General features: G+C 41.9%; 1 protein-coding gene across 1 annotated transcript; it reads right to left on the bottom strand.

The window, feature by feature from the left end:
- Positions 1-320: 320 nt before the first annotated feature.
- Positions 321-10,057, bottom strand: Kcnv2 (potassium voltage-gated channel modifier subfamily V member 2). Its single transcript, XM_048351858.1, has 2 exons — positions 8,648-10,057; positions 321-602 (listed from the first exon to the last, which is right to left on the bottom strand). The coding sequence occupies exons 1-2, from the start codon at positions 10,055-10,057 to the stop codon at positions 321-323; spliced, it is 1,692 nt and encodes a 563-aa protein (XP_048207815.1).
- Positions 10,058-19,844: the final 9,787 nt, after the last annotated feature.

The following is a 19,844-nucleotide window of genomic DNA, read 5'->3' as shown; positions in this document are numbered from 1 at the left end:
CATTCCCAAGCCCTTTCATTATTTTTTGAAATACATTTTCAGGCTTATGACCAGGCTGGTCTGGACCACAGTGTTCCTTTTTATACCTCCCACATAGCTAGGAAGAAAGATTCATCCCATCCCATACAACTTTTTATCGGTTGAGATGGAGATCCTATGAACATATTCTGCTGGGCTATCCTCGAAATGGTCTCTGCCTTTTGGGTAGCAAGTAGTAACATGAGCCATTGATGCCGGTGTTAATGCCTTTTTTTTTTTTAAGGGAGCACTAAAGCCTTGAAGTTTTTGGGTTCCATCAGAACCTACATGCTCCTTGAAGATCAATTCTCTCGCCTTGTGCTAGACTGTGTGTTGCTTCGAGCCAGACACTCAGCCATTTTCTTTCTAGCTCTCTGTGTGAAGTTCACCTTTCCCCTCTCTCTACGTATGGCAGTATATTCGTAAGCTTTGAGCTTGCTGTAGTAATCGGAGAACTTGTTGTAGAGGATGGAAATGGGCATGCCATTGAGAATGATCCCGAAAGCAATGCAGAAGAAGGCAAAAAGCCTGCCCAGGTGGGTCTCTGGATACATGTCTCCATAGCCCACAGTAGAGATGCTCACCTGCACAAGAGAGAGAGCAAGGTGGAGAGTCAGTACACAAGGAGGACAAAAGGAGAGGAGCAGGTTGGAAAGTGGCCTCTTTCTCCTTGCAGGTGCACAGGACAAGAGTGACATTGCCTGGGAAGCCAGCTTTAGAACATACTAGAAAGTCTCCCTGGAGAACTGTGTCAAGGAAATGGTGTAAGCAGTAAAGCTGAAAGGCTTTGGTTTACATCCTGAGTATGATTCATCAATGTTCTTATATACAACACAGGAGAAATAAATTATATACATACTGAAACAAAGATATGGAAGCAAGGGATCCCCCCCACACCTTTCTTTTTTTCTTCTTTCTTTTTTAGTGAGTTTCTGGTGATTCTGTCATCTTTACCTTATATATGGTATATTCAAGAGTACATCTTGGGGAGGGAGAGGGAGGGCATAGAACTCGAGGGGAAAAGGGTGAAAAAGCGCAGCCATGGAGCTCACTGGACAATGATGCACGTGGACTATACTTGTGGGTGGTAGCAGTAGGGAGGGCCTGGGAGAACGTGAAGGAACAGAAGACACTGGACAAAAGGAAAGGAAATGTACTCATTACCTGACTCACATAATTGTAATCCCTCTGTACACCACATCTATAACAACAATAAAGTAAATGAAAAGTACCTACTTTAAAGGATTGATGTAAAGAACACATGATAATATATGTTGAGTTCCTGGTATTAGAATGTGCTCAGTAAATTTTGGTCTTTATCTCCTCACCTGCTCCCAGCTGAAACCAGTGTCAGATCAAGGGCTCCCTGTATTCTCCTGCACCCTGTATGTAGTAGCCAAACCTCAGGTTTAGAAACAGTCAGAACAAAGTTCAAGTCTACACTCTGGCCCTTTCCAGCTGGGAGACCTTCGGCAAAACAACCCCAAAGCCCACGTATAACCTCAAAGCCTTTGTTTCTTCATTTGAAATAGTAGATTGCCCCATAAGTCTCAGGATTCTTGTGAAGAATATTTTAAAAGGATTATAAAACACTCAAGACAAGCACACCCACAGAGATATTAAACTCCTGCATTCTTTTCCTCTCATCTTTAAAAGGGGGCCAATTATAACCCTTCTCAGAGTTGTTATGGTTCAAATGAGATTTTTTTTTTTTGTGAAGAGTGTATAATTGCAAATGTCTGCAAAAACACACTTTCCTAATTTTGTTAAAGGGACTTGTTGATGGCCTCGTTAACCAAACATAACTACAACCTGTATGAAATTATTTCCATCATTCTTGTCACACTTCTTTAAATCCCACTAATGAGAGATTTATTTAGGTTAACCTTCTGTTTTAGAACGCAGATACCCAAGGGACTAGTTATTAGTTATCACAACCAGAACAAACCCTAAGAATACTCTTGGGGACTGTTATGCTTTATAGAAAAAAAAACAAACCTGGTCCCTAGATTATTGGCTTAGTAGCTAGAAGCTTCTGAAGCAGAGCAGTTGTTTATACTTGTCAATAGTTTGCATGGCACAACTCTAGGGGGCAATCATTGCTCCATGAATTATTATGGTTATTGCCACAATCCTTCAGCAGATGGCAGTAGTCATATAGAGTCACCCCTAGACATTACTTAGGTGACCTCTTGCTCAGAAACGGAAACACTTGTTTCCCTGATACAAGAATTGGTTTGAATGTGCATGAATGGTTGATTAGAATGAAATGGAGAAATGAGCCAGCTGGGCAAATCTGGTGGTGTGGATAAATATCACAGATCCAACCAGCCCATAAAAAGGGGAAGGTGTACTTCCTTTTTTGCTGGTGAGGCTACCATGGCTCACTGCTCCATCCCTGATCCCTGGCAAAAAATATGGGGGTGGGGTCGGGTGGGGTGGCAGGGCTGGGAATGTGGCTTAGTGGTAAAGTGCTTGCCTAGCATGCATGAAGCAGTGGGTTCGATTCCTCAACACCATATAAACAAGAAGGTAGAAGTGGCACTGTGGCTCAAGTGGTTGAGTGCTGGCTTTGAGCAAAAGAAGCTCAGCGAGAGTGCCTAGGCCCTGAGTTCAAGCCCCAGGACTGGCAAAAAAAAAAAAAAATACAAAAAACATGGGGGGGGGGATTGAGGAGCTGCAATTTTCCTGCAGTGGAGGAACAGAAGAAAAGAACAAAGCACAGAAGTGACAGGAGTGTGGTCCCACACTGTATTCCAAGTCTGGTTCTGCTTCCTAGCCATGTGAGTTGTGCAAGTCCTTAAGAATTCTCTTTGCCTCTGTTTCTATTTTTTATATAGGAGGAGAATAACAGTAACTGTCTGGAGAGGTTGTTACAGGAATGGAAGGAATGCCCGGCATAGGGGGAAGAAGCCATAACATTAAGTGCATGAATCATGCAGGGAAAACCCCAAGGGCCTTTCTCTTAAAGATGGCCCTAGCAGAAGGGAAGCAAAGTCCAACATTTACTGAGCACACACTCCAATGGGAACTTAACATACATTATGTGACACAGAGATGCTAGAACAAGTCTGTCCCCAGTGCTATGAAATACTGGAGAAGAAAGGCTGAGTCAACTTGATGGTTTAGGCAGAGAATGTCCTTTTCTTCCCTTCTAGTTGAAAGGGTGAGGAGAGGTTGTGAAGAAGTTATATCTGTGTTAATCTCAATGTCTGCATGTACTTACGTGTGTGACTGTGTTGTCACTGGGTACAACAAAAGTGAAAGAATCAGGTGTGTGCACGTATGTGCGTGCGCAATGCTATACACCTGTAGTCTCAACTCTGGGTGGGTAGAAGTAGGCAGTTCTTGAGTTTGAGGCTGTGGCTCAAAGTTGTAGAGTACTAGCCTTCAGCAAAAGAGCTTAGAGACACTGTCCAGGCTCTTAGTTGAAGCCCCTCCTATTGGTTGTAATGGATTATGTTAATGACAGACGAAAGATGTCACACACACACACACACACACACACACACACACACACACACGAGGTCTAACTCATTTTTCTTCCTTCCTTCCTTCTTTCCTTCCCTCCTTCCCTCCTTCTTTCCTTCTTTCTTTCTGAGAGGGTCTCTCTATGTAGTCCAGGGCAGCCTCAAACTCAAGATCTTTTAAAAACATTTTCCCCATTAGAGAAGAAATCACTTCTGATTAATGTCCACCAAAATGAATCTGGAGGCAACAGTATTGCTTCCACGTGATAAAGATCATCAACGAGTCAGTTATTGTGGGTTCTACGTACTTCAGACTTACTATAGGCTAGTGTTTTACAGATTTCTTATTACATCAGTGCCTGCAAATAATCTGTTTGGCAGATGAATAAGACAGGTCTAGCAGAGATCTTGTGGCTCATACCTGTAACCTTAGCTACTGAGAATCTTGGTTCAAAGCCAACCCAGAAAGGAAAATCTATGAGATTCTAATGTTCAATTAGGCATCAAAAGGCTGGAAGTAGTGGCATGGTTCAAGTGGTAGAATGCCAATGAGTGAAAAAGCTAAAGGACAGTACAAGGCCCTGTATTCAAGCCCAAGTACCAGCATGCACACTTAAAAATTTTGGGGAAGGGAGTGTCCCTCAGGGACTCTTTTTGCAGCCATAGATTTCACAATAATGAAAATGACTTTGTATTTAGAACATATGACAGAGGAACTTTTGGTATAAAGGGAAGGAAGATTATTAAAAGCAAGTCAAATTTGAAGTTGTCTTTAACGGGCTAATAGTTCACAGGAGAGTGATTGGGGAGTTTCTTTCTTGTATGGGAGTATATTCCACAGGGGCTACAGCTCTGGAATGGTATTTGTATGACTGGGCATGGTTGTAATCCCAGCTATTCAGGAGTCAGAGGCAGGAGGATTGGAAATTTGAGGCCAGCCTATGCAAAGTTAGTAGTACTGTATCTAAAAACAAAAACTGTAAACAAAAGGGCTTAGGTCATGGCTCAAGAAACAGTACTTGCTTAGTATGTTTGAGGCCTTAGATTCAAATCCCAGTATGGCAAAAATAAAATAAAATAATAAAAGTGTGTGCGTGTGTGTGTGTTCTGTGTGTATGAGTGTGATAGAGAGAGAGATGAAGAGAGATAGTAATTTTTCTTACATTATCTTGAAATGATCTGAATTTACTGGTGGGTATTACATATTTGAGCAAAAATATATTTCTACAGTAGAGTAACTGTATTACTGAACTTAATTCTTTATGTTGTCAAGGTATTTGGCATAGAACTAACAGTGTTTGCCTGTTGCAAATGAGCTGACATGTCTAAACTCTTGATTGGGTGTGATGATGTGATTTGCTTTGGAGTTAAGCAAATACAGACAGAAGGAATATGGTGCTTCAATGATTAGGCTTATTCTCTTTTTCTCACCACAGCCATACCTGTAGCAAGTTGAGGGACATGGAGCCCAGTGTCTAACCCCCCTCATTCCACATGCTATCTAGCTGACCTTCTGTAAAGAGAATGACTGACAGCCAACAAGAACAACTTTCCAGTTAAAGTCAGACTCAACTACTCACTTTTATACTCATGTGCTAAAATGATTGTTTGGTATTCTATGCCACTGAGTTTTGGAGAGGTTTGTGACCATGATTGTGTTAGTAAATAACTTACAAATTATTTACAAAGCACAAAATATACTTTTTAAGGGTGATATTGGAACTTGAACTTAGGGCCTTATTGTACTTACCTAGCTGCTTGCTCAGGTAGAGCTCTATTACTTAAGCCACATCTCCAGCCCTGCCTTTTGCTGGTTATTTTAGAGATGGAGTATAGTAGACCTTTATTCGAAGGCTAGCTCAAACTGTGATTACCTGGATCTCTGCTACCTCAGTGATTAGAACTACAGGCATAAGCCACTGGCTCCTAGCTTAAATACACATTTATCTTGGGTTTATACTAAAAGAAAATACTTATGATGTATATGATTAATATAAGACTTGGATACCATGGGCTCCAGAGTTTTAGGATTCCATTTCTCAGATTCTAATGTGTGTTTAGTCTTGTGCATTCAGATCAGTTTCTTTTCATCATTTTATCACAGTTCTGGAGTGAGGATGTGACTCTGTGACAAAATACCTTCCTAAGATGCTCCAGTATACAATATAAATGTAAGTACAGAGAAGATCTGGATGAAGAATACCAATTGTGAGAGCTAGAAGAGTTTTGGCATATTCAAGGGAGTATTGCTTCTTTTATGTACATGCATTTGCTTAGAAAACCAACAAGTTACCACCATTTATCTACTTCATAGTGATTCTGCTAAATCTCAGAATGCAGTGAACAAAAGTCAGTGAAAGAGCTAGAAAATGCAAATCTAGTCTATGAAAACAGTGTTTAACAGAGATAATAGCTACTAAAGCAAAGTGAAAACCCTCACACTGGTAAAAACCCATCCCTGGTAAAATTTGTTATAGGTAAAAAAGAATGGTGACTTAACTTGTGTGGTGGAATTTATTCTATGGATTTCATTATAAACTTTGATTTTGATTAAAAGATGACAGCAGACAAAAGGAACAACTTGAAAGTTGTCAAATTCACTGCAATTGAATAGCTCAGGAAATAAAGTAGATCAGTGGTCACTAACTTCTAGAAATATTTTGATAACAATTCTGATAAATATAGTTATCCTTAGTATACTACAGGTTAAAAGAAGTGCTATCTGTTAAAAACAAGCATAAAAGAGTCCAACCACTAGGTCCAATGCCTGCATATGCTAGTCTTTTAATACATTTGGATACATAAAAGTTTTGACTCTAAAACTTTATTATATCATCAGCATGCGGATTTGCTCATTTGCCTTCCTGCTTAAGTCACCTCCAAAGTAAATGTCATTTGCTGGGGACAAATCATCCTCCAGGAGCTCCATCTGTACACATGGTTTATCTACTATGGCGATGACCTTTTGTCACTTGGAATATGATCAGAGGAGAGGCATTTGGCTAGCTCATTTGGAAGAGCCTCATGTCAGCCTGTCATTGAAGAAAGCTCCCAAGTCCTTCTGTACATAGGAGCTCTGCTTTCACAGGAAAGAAGATTCATTGAGTAAAAAGCTGGACAATCCGACCTGCTCTTTAGGAGATATGGAAACTGAGTACAGAAAAGGATGGAGTCAAGTTTCATAATCAATTATTTATTCAGAGCAATCTTATACTAGACCCAAGTGCTCTCATGTGCACTACACTTTAAGTAGTCTTGGGTTGGTTTATATCAGAATTTCCTACCAGACTATGGGTTCTGACATATAAATGTCTGCTTCCTTTTTGTATTTGCTTAATGCATTTAAAGTCAATACAAGTAACTTTAAAAAATAAAGAAAGAATACAACCAATTCTTTCCTCTATATGTCAGCTGATTCATTGATCTGAGAGGACCCAGTTAACTTTTACTTCCAGGGATTCATTTAATATACCAGAAATGTAGGTATTTGAGTAATATATCCTACATGATTGTAAAAGAGCAAACAATGACATAAATAACTATTATATTAACTGCACACATCAGGCAAGGTATGTAAAAGCTTGAAGGACCAGTGTTGGAATGTGGGGCATGCCCACCCAGATGCCTTGCACCATTAAGGGGCGGTTCTAGCTGGCCCGCCTGTTTTCCCAGCCCTGGAGCCACGTGGCTGTTAGCCCCGCCTGCCTTCCGGTCTGGAACTGGAAAGGCAGGTATAACTGTCCCCGCCTCCCAGCCTTGGGAGCCAAGATGGCCGCTGGTGGTGAACCCGGAGGGGGTCCTGTGTGCTGTGATGTAGATCTTGACCGCCCCTTAGGGAGGTCCCTTGGCCCTCCACCCCTGACGGACATCCCAGGCAGCCAATCATAGTGCCTAGCTAGGTGCGCTACACCCCTACCCTTCCTGCCACCATCTGGCCTTTAAAAATGTGATTCCTCCCTGAATAAGCCGAGACTGCCTGAAACCTCCTGAGCCGCCTAATTGTCCTCTGATAAAGGGGGGGGGGGGGGGGGCTGGGCGTGGGCGGTTTGCGACTCTACCTCATCTTGGCTCGCCTGTGGGGTACACTCTCCACCTCTCCCGCTGGCCAGGAGAGCGCTTGGGGCAAAGGACCCCGACACTGGAATGTGGACAGGAAATGGACTGTGGAGCTGAACAGACTTGGATTTTCATCTGAGATCTACTCTATCTAGCTATGTGTCTACACTCAAATTCTCTATCTCAGTTTGTCTGGCTATAATGTAGGACAATCATAACCAGTCCTGAAAGAACTTTAATGTAAGAATTAGCTTAACTCCATTAGATAACCATAGTCAATTCTTTCTACACCAGATTTACCTACAATCAGAGGCAGGTTTTTTTTTTTTTTTCCCTAGGATCATCTTACCTCATTACCTCCACAAATTTAGGTGTCCTTCAAAACACAAAGCCATTTCCTGCTTGTCATCTTGGACAAAATGGGATCATATCTCTCTCACAGGGTTAGTATACTTCAATGAAAGAAGCTTTCTAAACCACTTAGGACACTAGCTGTCCAAGAAGTGAAAGTTGATAATGATAATAATGATGAATTATTCCACATCACCAACAATAAATCTTTCTTAAAATCTGCCTTACAGAGGTATTGAGACTAAATCTGAATTTGAAGATTCTAAGAGCCAAGTCACAATTATTTCATAGACCACAGTATCTATTCTAACTCTTTAACATCTGCCTCCATTTGTTAGCTGGAGCAGTGACTGTGTGTGTGTGTGTGTGTGTGTGTGTGTTCAGGACACATGCCTGCCAGTACTGGAGCTTGAACTCAAGGCCTGAGTGCTGTCCCTTCACTTGTTTCACTCGAGGCTACCGCTTGAGTCATAGCTCCACATCTGGCCTTTTGGTGGTTAATTGCATCTATGAGTCTCATGAACTTTACTGTCCAGGCTGGCTTTGAATCGTGATCCTCAGATCTCAGCCTCCTGAGGCGCTAGGATTGCAATCATGAGCCACCCACAGGGAGGAAGCGAGTAGGGTCCATTTGCAAACCCTGGGGAGGATCAGGAGGCAAGCTAGAAGGCTGGTGATTTGGATATAGAGGAGGGGGAAAACTGTATGTCTGGGCAAGTGGATGTGGAAAGTAAAGCCCATTTTGTACTCACCGCAGCCCACCACCAGGCGTGCAGGATGCTGGTGAAGTTGGTGCCAGGCACATCGTGCTCCACGGAGTAGACAGCCGCGGAGAAGGCAAAGATGCCCATGGTGATGAAGAGCATGAGGCAGCCCACTTGCTGGTAGCACTGGCGCAGCGTGAAGCCGAAGGCGCGCAGTCCTGTGGAGTGGCGTGCCAGCTTGAGGATGCGGAAGATGCGCATGAGACGCATGATGCGCAGCACCTGGCCCACCTTGCCCACGCGGCCCACTGTCTCCAGATCGTGCTCCAGGGATGAGCCCTGGCCATGTCGCTGGTCCTCCCCCGTGAAGCACTCGAGCAGCAGCTGCAGGTAGAAGGGCAGAATGGCCACCAGATCCACCAGATTGAGGGCGCTGCGGGCAAAGCGTCTCAGATCCGGGGTGGAGGCGAGGCGCAGCAAGAACTCCAGCGTGAAGAAAGCCACACACATCATCTCCACGTGCTCCAGGATGGGCCGTGGGTCGCCTCCCCCTTTGCCCTGCTCCGCCTGATGCTGCATCTCCTCCACCGTGTTGAGCGCCAGCGCCACCACCGAGATGAGCACGAAGAGGTTGGAAGCCACCCCCATAGCCTTGGCAGCCACGGAGGAAAAGGGCTTCTCCATGAGGTTCCAGAGGCAACGGCGCTGCGGGCCGTAGAAGCGCATGTCTCGGAAGAGCTCCTCCGCCTCCTCGGCCTGCGCCTGGGCGCGCAGCTCCCGCTGGATCTTGAGTTGATCGCTCAGCTCATCCCTCCGCTCCTCGAAGCAGATGCGACAGCAGCGGGGTGTGTACTTGAGCCGCACGCCCCAGTAGCCCAGCTCCTCCAGGAAGCACCGAGGACACAGCTCGTCACGTACCAACAGCACCCCAGACGTGTAGAAGTTGTAGATGAGCTGGAAGACGGCAGGATCGCGGTCAAAAAAGTATTCATCACTCTGGGCTTCGTAGTCATCACACAGGCCCAGTTGGCGACTGCGGCTGGTGGAGGTGGCCAGGCGACCCAAGCGAGTCTTGGGGTAGCAAGCCAGCTCGCTGTAATCCAGGTGGTAGGTGTGGCCTCCCACGTTCACTTTCAGCGTGGATAGTTGGACTGGAGTGTCAGAGCCGCCGTGGGGCTGGGCACTGGTGATCTCTTTCAGCTGCAGATCCTCCTCCTCCGCAAGCTCGTCCTTCCACTCCTCCTCATCCCTGTCATCCTCATCCTCTTCAATGTAGTAGTTGTAGTTGCCCTCCGGCCATGGCAGGATGCTGGCCTGGGAGCTAGTTCGAGCCCCCAGAGAACAGATGCTCCTGCGGTGCTGGCTGCTTGAAGTGGTGTTGGGTATCTCCTCAGCCTCCGGATTGCCCCAGGGTTTGTAGCTCCAAGATCGTCTTCTCTCACTGCTCTGTTTCAGCATGGCGGCTAGAATGGGACCCCTTGTATGTCCCTCCTGACTGGGCTAGGCTTTCTAGCTTCTCACAGCCCCTGGGAGAAGGGATCAGGTGTTCTGCCTTGTCCCCGAGAGCCCAGTGTCCTTCGTGTCCCCGGCATTGTGCGCGGGAACGGATGGTCTTCCCTGGGAACCCAGGCACCGTGCACTAGCTGGAGGTCTAAATGCAACCCGCAGGGCGCTGCTGACCACTCTTAATCTTGCTGATAGGGAAGAAGCAAGTGTTAGAAGGGATTTGGGCCTCTTAGCCCGTTCCCTCTCTCTCCCTCCCCCCTCCACTCTGTGATGTGGAGGAGGGTGATTATGTGGCCTTAAATCTCCAGATAATCAAAAGAAGGCAGAGCTTATTGCTAATAAAAGTGTCAGTTAACCTTGCCCTTTGGAAGTGCCTCGGGTGTGTCTGCTAAGGTAGAAATCGAGGGCATTAACTATAGAATATGGTTACATATGGCTTCTCTATTAATGACTTGAAATGGAGGCCTCTGAGAGCTGACTTCACAGTCAGTTTCCTTCTCTGTCTAACTCTTCCTTTAGATTCGGAAAGATCTTAAACAATCTGCTTCCTATCCATTCTCAGGACTACACGAGTTTCCCCACATGGGTTCTCATTAACACCACTATTCTGGAGAGCAGTCTTTTGCAGCTTATTTTCCCCTTCTTTCCTTTCTCTTACAAGATAAGGAAGTTTTTCAAGATAAAAATCCCACCATTGGTTGCAAGTGAATTTTTAGGGCCTTGTTTAAAAGTGGTCAGACTTCCAAAAAGGGTTCCTTTGTCCTTTCAAGCATCACTGGAAATGAACATGTGCTATAAGATTGAGAGGAGGTAATGCTGGAGAGGAAAATGCAGAGGTACAGTTGTAGCACTGATGGAGCTGCTGATTTTGTTTGGATTCAAATATGCATGGACAAAAGAACAAGACAGATAAACAGGTGTAGATGAGATGAGGAATGAATTTATTTGAAGCAGGGAACTGACTTTTTTTTCCAATTTATTTTGAATATACGCTCATGATAAAAGAAATCAAAGAATATAAAGCAGTGGAAAGTATGTCTCACATTGCTAAGGAAACAACACAGATTACTATTTTCTGGCTATCCTTCCAGGAATATTTTTGACATACAAGCAAGTATCTACCCATCTCTGTTTATCATATGGATAGCTGTTATTAGCATGAGTGGTGGAATACTATACACTACAGCTGGCCTTGTCCAGTGAGCCACATGCCTTAGAGGAGTTTTAATATCTTAGGGTGCAGTAATACAAGCTATTCAAGAGGCTGAGATGTGGAAGTAGCAGCTCAAAGTCAGCTTGGACAGAAAAATCTTTGAGACTCTATCTCCAAGTTGACCAGCAAAAAGCTGGGCTAGGGGTGGGGCTTAAGTGGTGGAATACCAGTTGAGTAAGCAAGCACAATGAGAGCTTGAGGCCCTTCGTTCAAACCCTAATACCAAAAACAAATAAACAAGCTACTTAGGGTGATTGTGATAGAAAACTAAGTTGTTTTTCTTTTATAACAATGATTAGTCTTAGACATGTATGACTTTGTTTGTTTGTTTAAGGTATTAGTCATGGGGCTTAAACTCAGGGCCTGGGCTTTCTTGATCAAATCAAGTGCTATCACTACAGGTGTGAGCCACCAAAGCTTGACATTTCTAACTCCTTTTAGTTTTCTAATGTTCTTTCCTGGGTTTTATTAGTATCTATTTCTACACTTCTAACTCTGAGCAAAAAGGCGCCTTCTGACCAAGACTTCAGAGGAGCAGAAATGAGCTACTATATGCTGCCTACCATGCAGAGAGAAAGCATTTGCAGGAAATACTTTTGCAGGAAATACATTTGCAGGAAAGTAGATTTTTTTTTTTTTTGCCCATCTCAAAATTTGCATTCAGAAATTCTATTCAGGAAGGGAAATACGCCAACGAATAAGGAACATCTGCTCTGATCCTGGCATTATGCTAACGACAAGAGGCTCCCTGAAGCAGGGGAATGGGAGCCAGATGATGCTCCTGAGGAGATTTACTGATTTGAAAAGTGGCATCTGTAAAATCTAGTAAGAATATAGGGAATGTGCTTGAACAGATGGCACACGAAGAACGCTGAAATCCAACCATTCTCCGAAAATCTTTTAAGGATTAATAGATATGGTGAAGAGACATGATTGCAAATGATTGATGGTGACTTGCTGCTATTATGCAACTTTTCTATGTAGCTTTACTTCTGAGTTAATTGTTTTGTGCAGGTCATCAGTTGTCAGTCGTGGCAAAATTATGTAGTGATATTCTTCCTGTAGCTCGCAAAAAGAGGTGTTCTACATTGTGAGGCTATTTGTAAAATCAGAACAGAAGGGGTAGTTCTTAAGTGATGAATGTGTGGGAGTTAGACATAGTGAAAGGCAAAAAGGCAAAAGGTAGATATATTGTGGCTATATTGTTCTTGGGTTGCCACAGATTAAATTTTGGAGCAATATAGCTGATTTCAGAGAATTTCATAAGAAGAGTCAGTTTTCTGGATGGAAGACTAACCTGAGACAATTAGCTAACATTGCCACAAAAGGCTCTGAGATAAAAGTGATTGTAATTGACACAGAAGCTTTTGGTATGTAACTCTGTGCTGGGTGATACTCAAGGGCTTGTAATTAATGAGTAGCTTATTTTTTTTCCAAGGAAGATAACAAAAGGGGTGACACTGATCGAGATGCATTACACTCCCAAACTGGCCTGTTGAATTGAAGACCTTTTGTACAACTAATTAAAGGGAGTAATAAAAATTAAATTTTTATGAACTCCATGTTATGGAGACAATTGTTATATTACAGTTGTAACTACTTTCAACATCCCATGTGTATCTGGAGCTTCTACTATTGATGATGTTCTTGTATCACCTTCCTGTGGTTGTACCTACACTATCTCTGTAATCTTATCTGAGTATATTGGAAACCATGTATACTGGTATTGGAACTAGGAAATTGAAAGGGAATAGCAAAATTGAGAGACACAGGGTAAAAAAAGACAAACAACTACAATAGCAATACTTGCAAAACTGTTTGGTGTAAGTGAACTGAACACCTCAGGGGTAAAGCGTAAGGGGGAGGGGGGAGGGGGGTATGAGGGACAAGGTAACAAACAGTACAAGAAATGTATCCAGTGCCTAACGTATGAAACTGTAACCTTTCTGTACATCAGTTTGATAATAAAAATTTGAAAAAAAATTTTATAAAAGAAAGGTAATGATATGCCTTGTCATAACTTCATCTTAATTCTTCTAAAATTACCTTGGTAAAAATCAATAATAGCTCCTGCTTATGTAATAGCACCAAAACTATGACCAATACCTCAATTTAAAGACATTTTTGTTGTTGTTATTGGTTGTGGGGGTTGAATTCTCGGCCTGGATGCCATCCCTGAGCAATTCTACTCAGAAAGGCTAGCACTCTACCACTTGGAGCCACAGCTCCATTTCTGGTTTTCTGGTGGTTAATTGGAGGTCAGAGTCTCATGGAATTTTCTTCCCCTGCTGGCTTTGAACTGCAGTCCTCAGATGTCAGCCTCTCTAGTAGCTAGGATTTACAAGGCCTGAGTCACTGACGCCAGCCTATTTTGTGTGTGTGCGTGTGTGCATGCGTGCCAGTTCTGGGGCTTGAACTCAGGGATTGGGCACTGTCTCTGAACTTATTTTTCTCAGGCTAGCACTCTACCACTTGAGCCACAGCTCTACTTCCAGCTTTTGCCAGTACTCAGCAGTTTATTGAGATGCAAACCTCATGGACTTTTCAGCTGGTCCTGACTTTAAACTGAGATCCTGAGATGTCAGCCTCCTAAGTAGCTAGGATTACAGGCATGTACCGCTGGTGCCTGGTTCCGTCTTATTAATCTTAATAATGTTAAGCTTATAATAATTTTGTCTGTTTAAAAAGTCTTTCCATGTCATAAGTTCACCAAGTTAAATCACTACAATTTCTTTTGTTACTGTTAGAGTTTTACTTTTTATGTTTATATTTAAAACTCATTGATATGTCTTAAGATAAGCTTACAATTACTTTTTAATTATATTACTTTTTAGTAATATTTACTAAGTAGTATATCCTTCCTCAAATGGTTTGTAGTGTTATGTGATGTTTCCATAGTTATATAGGCTAGATATGGGCTGTCTGTCCTAGGCCTTCATCAATTGTGTGTTTCAGAGATAATCCCATACTATTTTAACGGCTGCTAATACCAAACTTTGTAAGAAATCTTGATACATACACACACACACATACACACACACACAAGCACACACACGGGACATGGTCTTTTGAGTCTAGTCATTTTCCTTCTTCTTCTTCTTCTTCTTCTTCTTCTTCTTCTTCTTCTTCTTCTTCTTCTTCTTCTTCTTCTTCTTCTTCGCGCACGAGAGAGAGAGTGTGTGTGTGTGTGTGTGTATCTTTTCCCTTTGAGTTATTTCTACATGAGTTCAGAATCTATGTTTTCAAAATACCCAGTGGCTCACATCTGTTATCATGGCTACTCATGAGTCTTGAGAGATGAAGATACTGGCTTGAAGTCGAACTGGGCAGGAAAGTCCACGAGATTCTTATGTCCAATTGAACAGTAAAAAAGCTACAGGTAGAAGTGTGGCTCAAGGGACAAAACCTCAAAGACAGCTCACAAAGCTCAAGTTCAAGCCCCAGAAGAAGCACAAACAAAAACCTGAACAGTTGGTTTGTTAGACTAGAATTGAATTAACTTCATATACCTGTCCGGGAGACTTGGTATTAGACAATATATTGCATATCTCTGCATTTATTTAAGGTTACTTTAGTGTCTTTCCCTGAACATTTGAACATAGATCATTATATACATTTCTAAAGAACTTAAGTTTTTGCTGCTATTGTTTGTGGAATCTCTTGGTAGTTTTTAAATGTGTACATATGTTCTTTGAAGTTCTTTCTTTTCAAAGATTGAGCTTAATTCTCCTACCAGTACAAGTGGGATGAACTCAGTTTGTACTAAGTAACTAGCTCCTGAGGAATAAAAGCACAAGTCAGAGGTTGGGTCATAAAAAGCAGCTCCTCAAATCATTCTCTCTGCAGGAAGGCAGCTTCATATTATGAGGACAGTAAAACAGCCCTATAGGGGTCCAAGTAGAGAAATGAGACTGGCTAATAATGAGCAAGGATTGGGCCTGCAATCTCTAGCCACAAGTGGGTCATGTCAGTTAAGTATGCATATGACTACAGCCCCTACTGAGAAGTACCTGCAATTTCATAAGAGACTCTGAGCCAGAACTATTTAGATGAGTCATTCTTGGATTCTCAGCTCTCAAGAACTCTGTAAAACAATGTGTGCTGTTTCAAGCCAACAAATTTTAAGATAATTTGTTACCAGAATAACTTGCAACTGGACACGGTGACTCACACCTGTAATTCTAGCTACTCAGGAGGCTGAGATCTGATGATCCCCATCTGAAGCCAGCCTACGCAGTCCATGACACTCTTACCTCTAATAAATGACTTAGAAAAAGCTGGAAGTGGTGTTGTGGCTCAAGTGTAGAGCACTAGCTTTGAGCAACAAGAAGCTCCAGGACAGCCCCAGGCCCAGAGTTCAAGCCCCAGGATTGGCATTAAAAAAAAAAAAAGAACTTGCAGTTACATTCCTCCCTCCTTTGTAGTGCTATTAGGATTTGAACTTGCTAGGCAGGAATTCTATCACCTGAGCTATGCTTCCAGATATTCTCAGCTTTTAGTTATTTTTTCAGGTGTGGCTTCACGTTTTTTGCTTGGGCCATCTTCACACCATGATCCTCCTACCTGTGGCCTCCTATGTAGCTGGGATGACAGTAATGTACCATCATTCCTAGCCTGTTATTGGAGAAGGAGTGTGGTAACTTTTTACCCAGGCTAGCCTCATTTCATGATCCTCCCAATCCCTGCTTCCTACTAACTCATCCTTTAAAATTTTGTTTTCTGTTTATATAGAGAAATGGATTTTTCTCTTTCCTTTAGCTAGCTTGTTAAGCTTTCTTAATCTCAACAGCAGTGCATTACATTTTCTACAAATTGAATTTTGTATAGACAATCATTTTATATGTACTTATTGGCAGCTTTGTTTCTTTCCAATCTTTTATTTTCCTTTTCATAATGTAGAGGCTTAATCTTCAGAATAATATTCACTGGAAGAAATGATAATGGGTTTCTTTCTTCCATTCCTGATTTTAAGGGGATTTTAAGATTTTTATTTCTTAGGTTTCTGAGACATATTTTTTATTAGGATAGCTCTTTCTTGCTTGTTTTTTTTCTTCAACACCCCTCCCCATACATACACACACACACACACACACACACACACACACACATTGGTATATTTGTAACTTATATTCTTTGCATGAATTGATAAAGTTACACCAAGATACTCACCCATAATGCATGGTAAATGCCTGTTTGTCTGCATTTCACCTATTGCTTCCCTCAGTGAGCCTCAATTTTGTTAAAAATAAGAACAGCAACATAGCAGTCATTAAGTTCTATGTACTGCTCTCAGGCTTCATTTACATCAGTTACATCAGTTTTTCTAATCTTCACAGTGAGATAGAACCAAAATCTAGTCAGGCAGGATGAGGGACAGGGGTTCACAGGGAAGTTGTGCAGACATGCTCGACAGTGTTGTAAAAGCTTATAAGCAGGATAAGAGACCCATAAACAGCTGGAATGAGCCTAGAAAACACTCTAGTATAGAGGAAAAACTGAATGCTTAATCTCTAAGGAGGACTGTGATGCTGATTTCAAAATTGGCTAATCCTAAAGGGGGGGAAACAGATTGAGAGCTAAGATGTGTAATTTAACCATCAAGAGGAAAGGCTAGTCCACCAATCAGGGAATGACAAGTCATCTCCTACCAAAGTTGAAAAGTGGAAAGTTATTTATTTACTTACTTACTTACTTATTTAGGCCAGTTGTGGGGCTTAAACTAAGGGTCTGGGCACTGTCTCTGAGCTTTTCTGCTCAAGGCTAGAGCTCTACCACTTTGAGGCACAACTCCATTTCTGGTTTTTGGGTGGTTAATTGGAGAGAAGGGTTGCCCAGGCTGCCTTTGAACTGTGATCCTCAGTTCTCAGCCTCCTGAGTATCTATGATTATAGGCATGAACCACAGGCACCCAGCCTGGAAACCGTATCTTTTTTTTTTTTTTTTTTGGCCAGTCCTGGGCCTTGGACTCAGGGCCTGAGCACTGTCCCTGGCTTCTTCCCGCTCAAGGCTAGCACTCTGCCACTTGAGCCACAGCGCCGTTTCTGGCCGTTTTCTGTATATGTGGTGCTGGGGAATCAAACCTAGGGCCTCGTGTACCCGAGGCAGGCACTCTTGCCACTAGGCTATATCCCCAGCCCCTGGGAACCGTATCTTAAAAACAAAAACAATAGGGCTGAGGGTCTAGCTGAAGTGATAGCTTGTCTATCATGATCAAGGTCCCGAGTTCACTCTGTATAGTATGGAAACAAAAGGAAATATAAAACTCTCTGAGATAGGTCTCATGGCTATCTCCAGGTTCCAGGTGAGCACCCAGAAAGATTTAAAAGCTTTCTCAGTCTCATCATTAATGACACAGTCAAAATGTACACATAGATTCTGTCTTCCAACTCCACCGTCTTTTTTTTTCCAATTTTTATTATCAAACTGATGTACAGAGACATTACAGTTTCATATGTTAGGCATTGGATACATTTCTTGTACTGTTTGTTAACTTGTCCACCGTCTTTTTATTCTTATTTATTTTAAACTTATTATCTTCTAATCAACTTCACTCTCTTAAACTTTGTACAGGCTGATGGATATGATGAGGGTTGTTAGAACACAAAATCATCATCATAACCAACTTCTCTGTTGAGTGTTGTTACTATCTGACACTTTGCACAACATTGTACTCCATGCATTTGTCATTCCATAAAATTGCTGGTTTGATGGTGACTTGATCTTATGGTCAACACTCCTGTGCCCTTTGGTTTCTCCAAAAGTGATTCCTACAAGTCAGCTGGCATTTCCTGGGGCTGTTCTTGGATTGTAACAGATGGCAATGATTTGGAAGAAAGGCATGTGGTTAAAATTCTAGAATTATATTCATATCCTTACTAAATAAGGGACAGTTTGAAAGAACAAGGACTGAAAAAAGAGAAAGGTTTGTGTGTAATCTTCCCTTTCCCACTTACCAACAAGGATTTAATTAATTTTGAGCCTTAAATTGTTTTGCATCTGTGAAACAGGGACAATAACAATTTCTTGAAGATGGCTTTAAGATAATTAAATAAGATGGCACATATAAAGTATAGCATTATGGTACTTTCTCCAATAATGTGAGTTCCTTTCTCCTTCCCGAAAGGCATTTGAATGTCAGGGGAGCAGATCTCTGTGTGTGAAAAGGACCAAACCAGCCTTAACTAAAACTTAAAACCTAGTAAACAACTCACATATTGACAAGTGATTGATTACACATGGGCTAGGGCTAGGGCTCAGTGGTCAAGTGCTCACCTAGCATCGGTGATTATTTATGAGCAAAGATATTTAAACTAACATGACTTATGCTAATTTGCTGTATGTCAGGTATAATATCTGTTTTAGCAGTGGTAGCAGTGGTAAGGATCCAACCCACTACCTCATAGATACTAAGTGAACACTTGACCACTGAGCCACATTCCCATCCCCAGATACAATTTATTTATTTATTTATTTATCTATCTATTTATCTATCTATCTATTTATTTATTTATTTTTGTTAAATTGTTATTGTCAAACTGAGGTACAGAGAGGTTACACTTTCATACATTAGGCATTGGATACATTTCTTGTACTGTTTGTTACCTCCTCCCTCATTCTCCCCTCCCCCCTCCTCCTTTCCCTTCCCCCCCCATGAGTTGTTTAGTTCTTTATACCAAACAGTTTTGCAGTATTGCTTTTGTAGTCATTTGTCTTTTTTACCCTGTGTCTCTTGATTTTGGTATTCCCTTTCAATTTCCTAGTTCTAATACCAGTATACACGGTTTCCAATGTACTCAGATAAGATACACAGACAGTGCAGGTACAACCATAGGAAGGGGATACAAGAGGATCATCAATAATAGAAGCTACGGTTTCACATTGCATGTTGAAAGTAATTACAAGCACCTTAATTTCCTTGAGAGAGAACTACAAGCCAAACCCCAAGACAATAGACGGAAGCAAATAATTAAAATCAAATCAGAATTAAATCAATTAGAGATAAAAAAAAAAACCATCGGAAAAAACAACAAGATAGACAGACCCCTGGCAAACCTGACCAAAAAATGAAGGCAGCATACTCAAATAAGCAAGATAAGAGATGAAACAGGTAACATCACCACAGAAATAACCGAAATTCAGAAAATAATAAGGGACTATTTTGCAAACCTTTATGCCAACAAATTCGAGAACTTGGAAGAAATGGATGATTTCCTAGAAAAAATTCATATCCCCAAACTTAAACATGAAGATTTAAACCTTCTAAACAGACCCATATCCAGTATTGAAATAGAAATGGCAATAAATGATCTCCCATCCAAGAAAAGCCCAGGTCCAGACGGATTCACTGCAGAATTCTACAAGGCCTTCAAAACAGAACTCACACCAATATTTCTCAAACTCTTCAATGAAATTGAAAGAGAATGTTCACTACCAGACTCATTCTATGAAGCCAGTATAACCCTCATCCCAAAACCAGGCAGGGACTCATCACGGAGAGAGGACTATAGACCGATTTTCCTGATGAAC

Source organism: Perognathus longimembris, chromosome 1, assembly GCF_023159225.1.
Source record: "Perognathus longimembris pacificus isolate PPM17 chromosome 1, ASM2315922v1, whole genome shotgun sequence".
Taxonomy (NCBI): domain Eukaryota; kingdom Metazoa; phylum Chordata; class Mammalia; order Rodentia; family Heteromyidae; genus Perognathus; species Perognathus longimembris.
The sequence above is the reverse complement of the archived record's forward strand: the minus strand, read 5'-3'. Positions and strand labels throughout refer to the sequence as shown.

What these genes read in the sequence shown, in the direction of transcription:
- Kcnv2 (XM_048351858.1), bottom strand. Translation starts at nt 10,057, where the DNA reads ATGCTGAAACAGAGCAGTGAGAGAAGACGATCTTGGAGCTACAAACCC. An exon ending in ACGCCTGGTGGTGGGCTGCG is followed by an intron (nt 603 to 8,647) that starts GTGAGTACAAAA and finishes TCTCTTGTGCAG; the next exon opens with GTGAGCATCTCTACTGTGGG.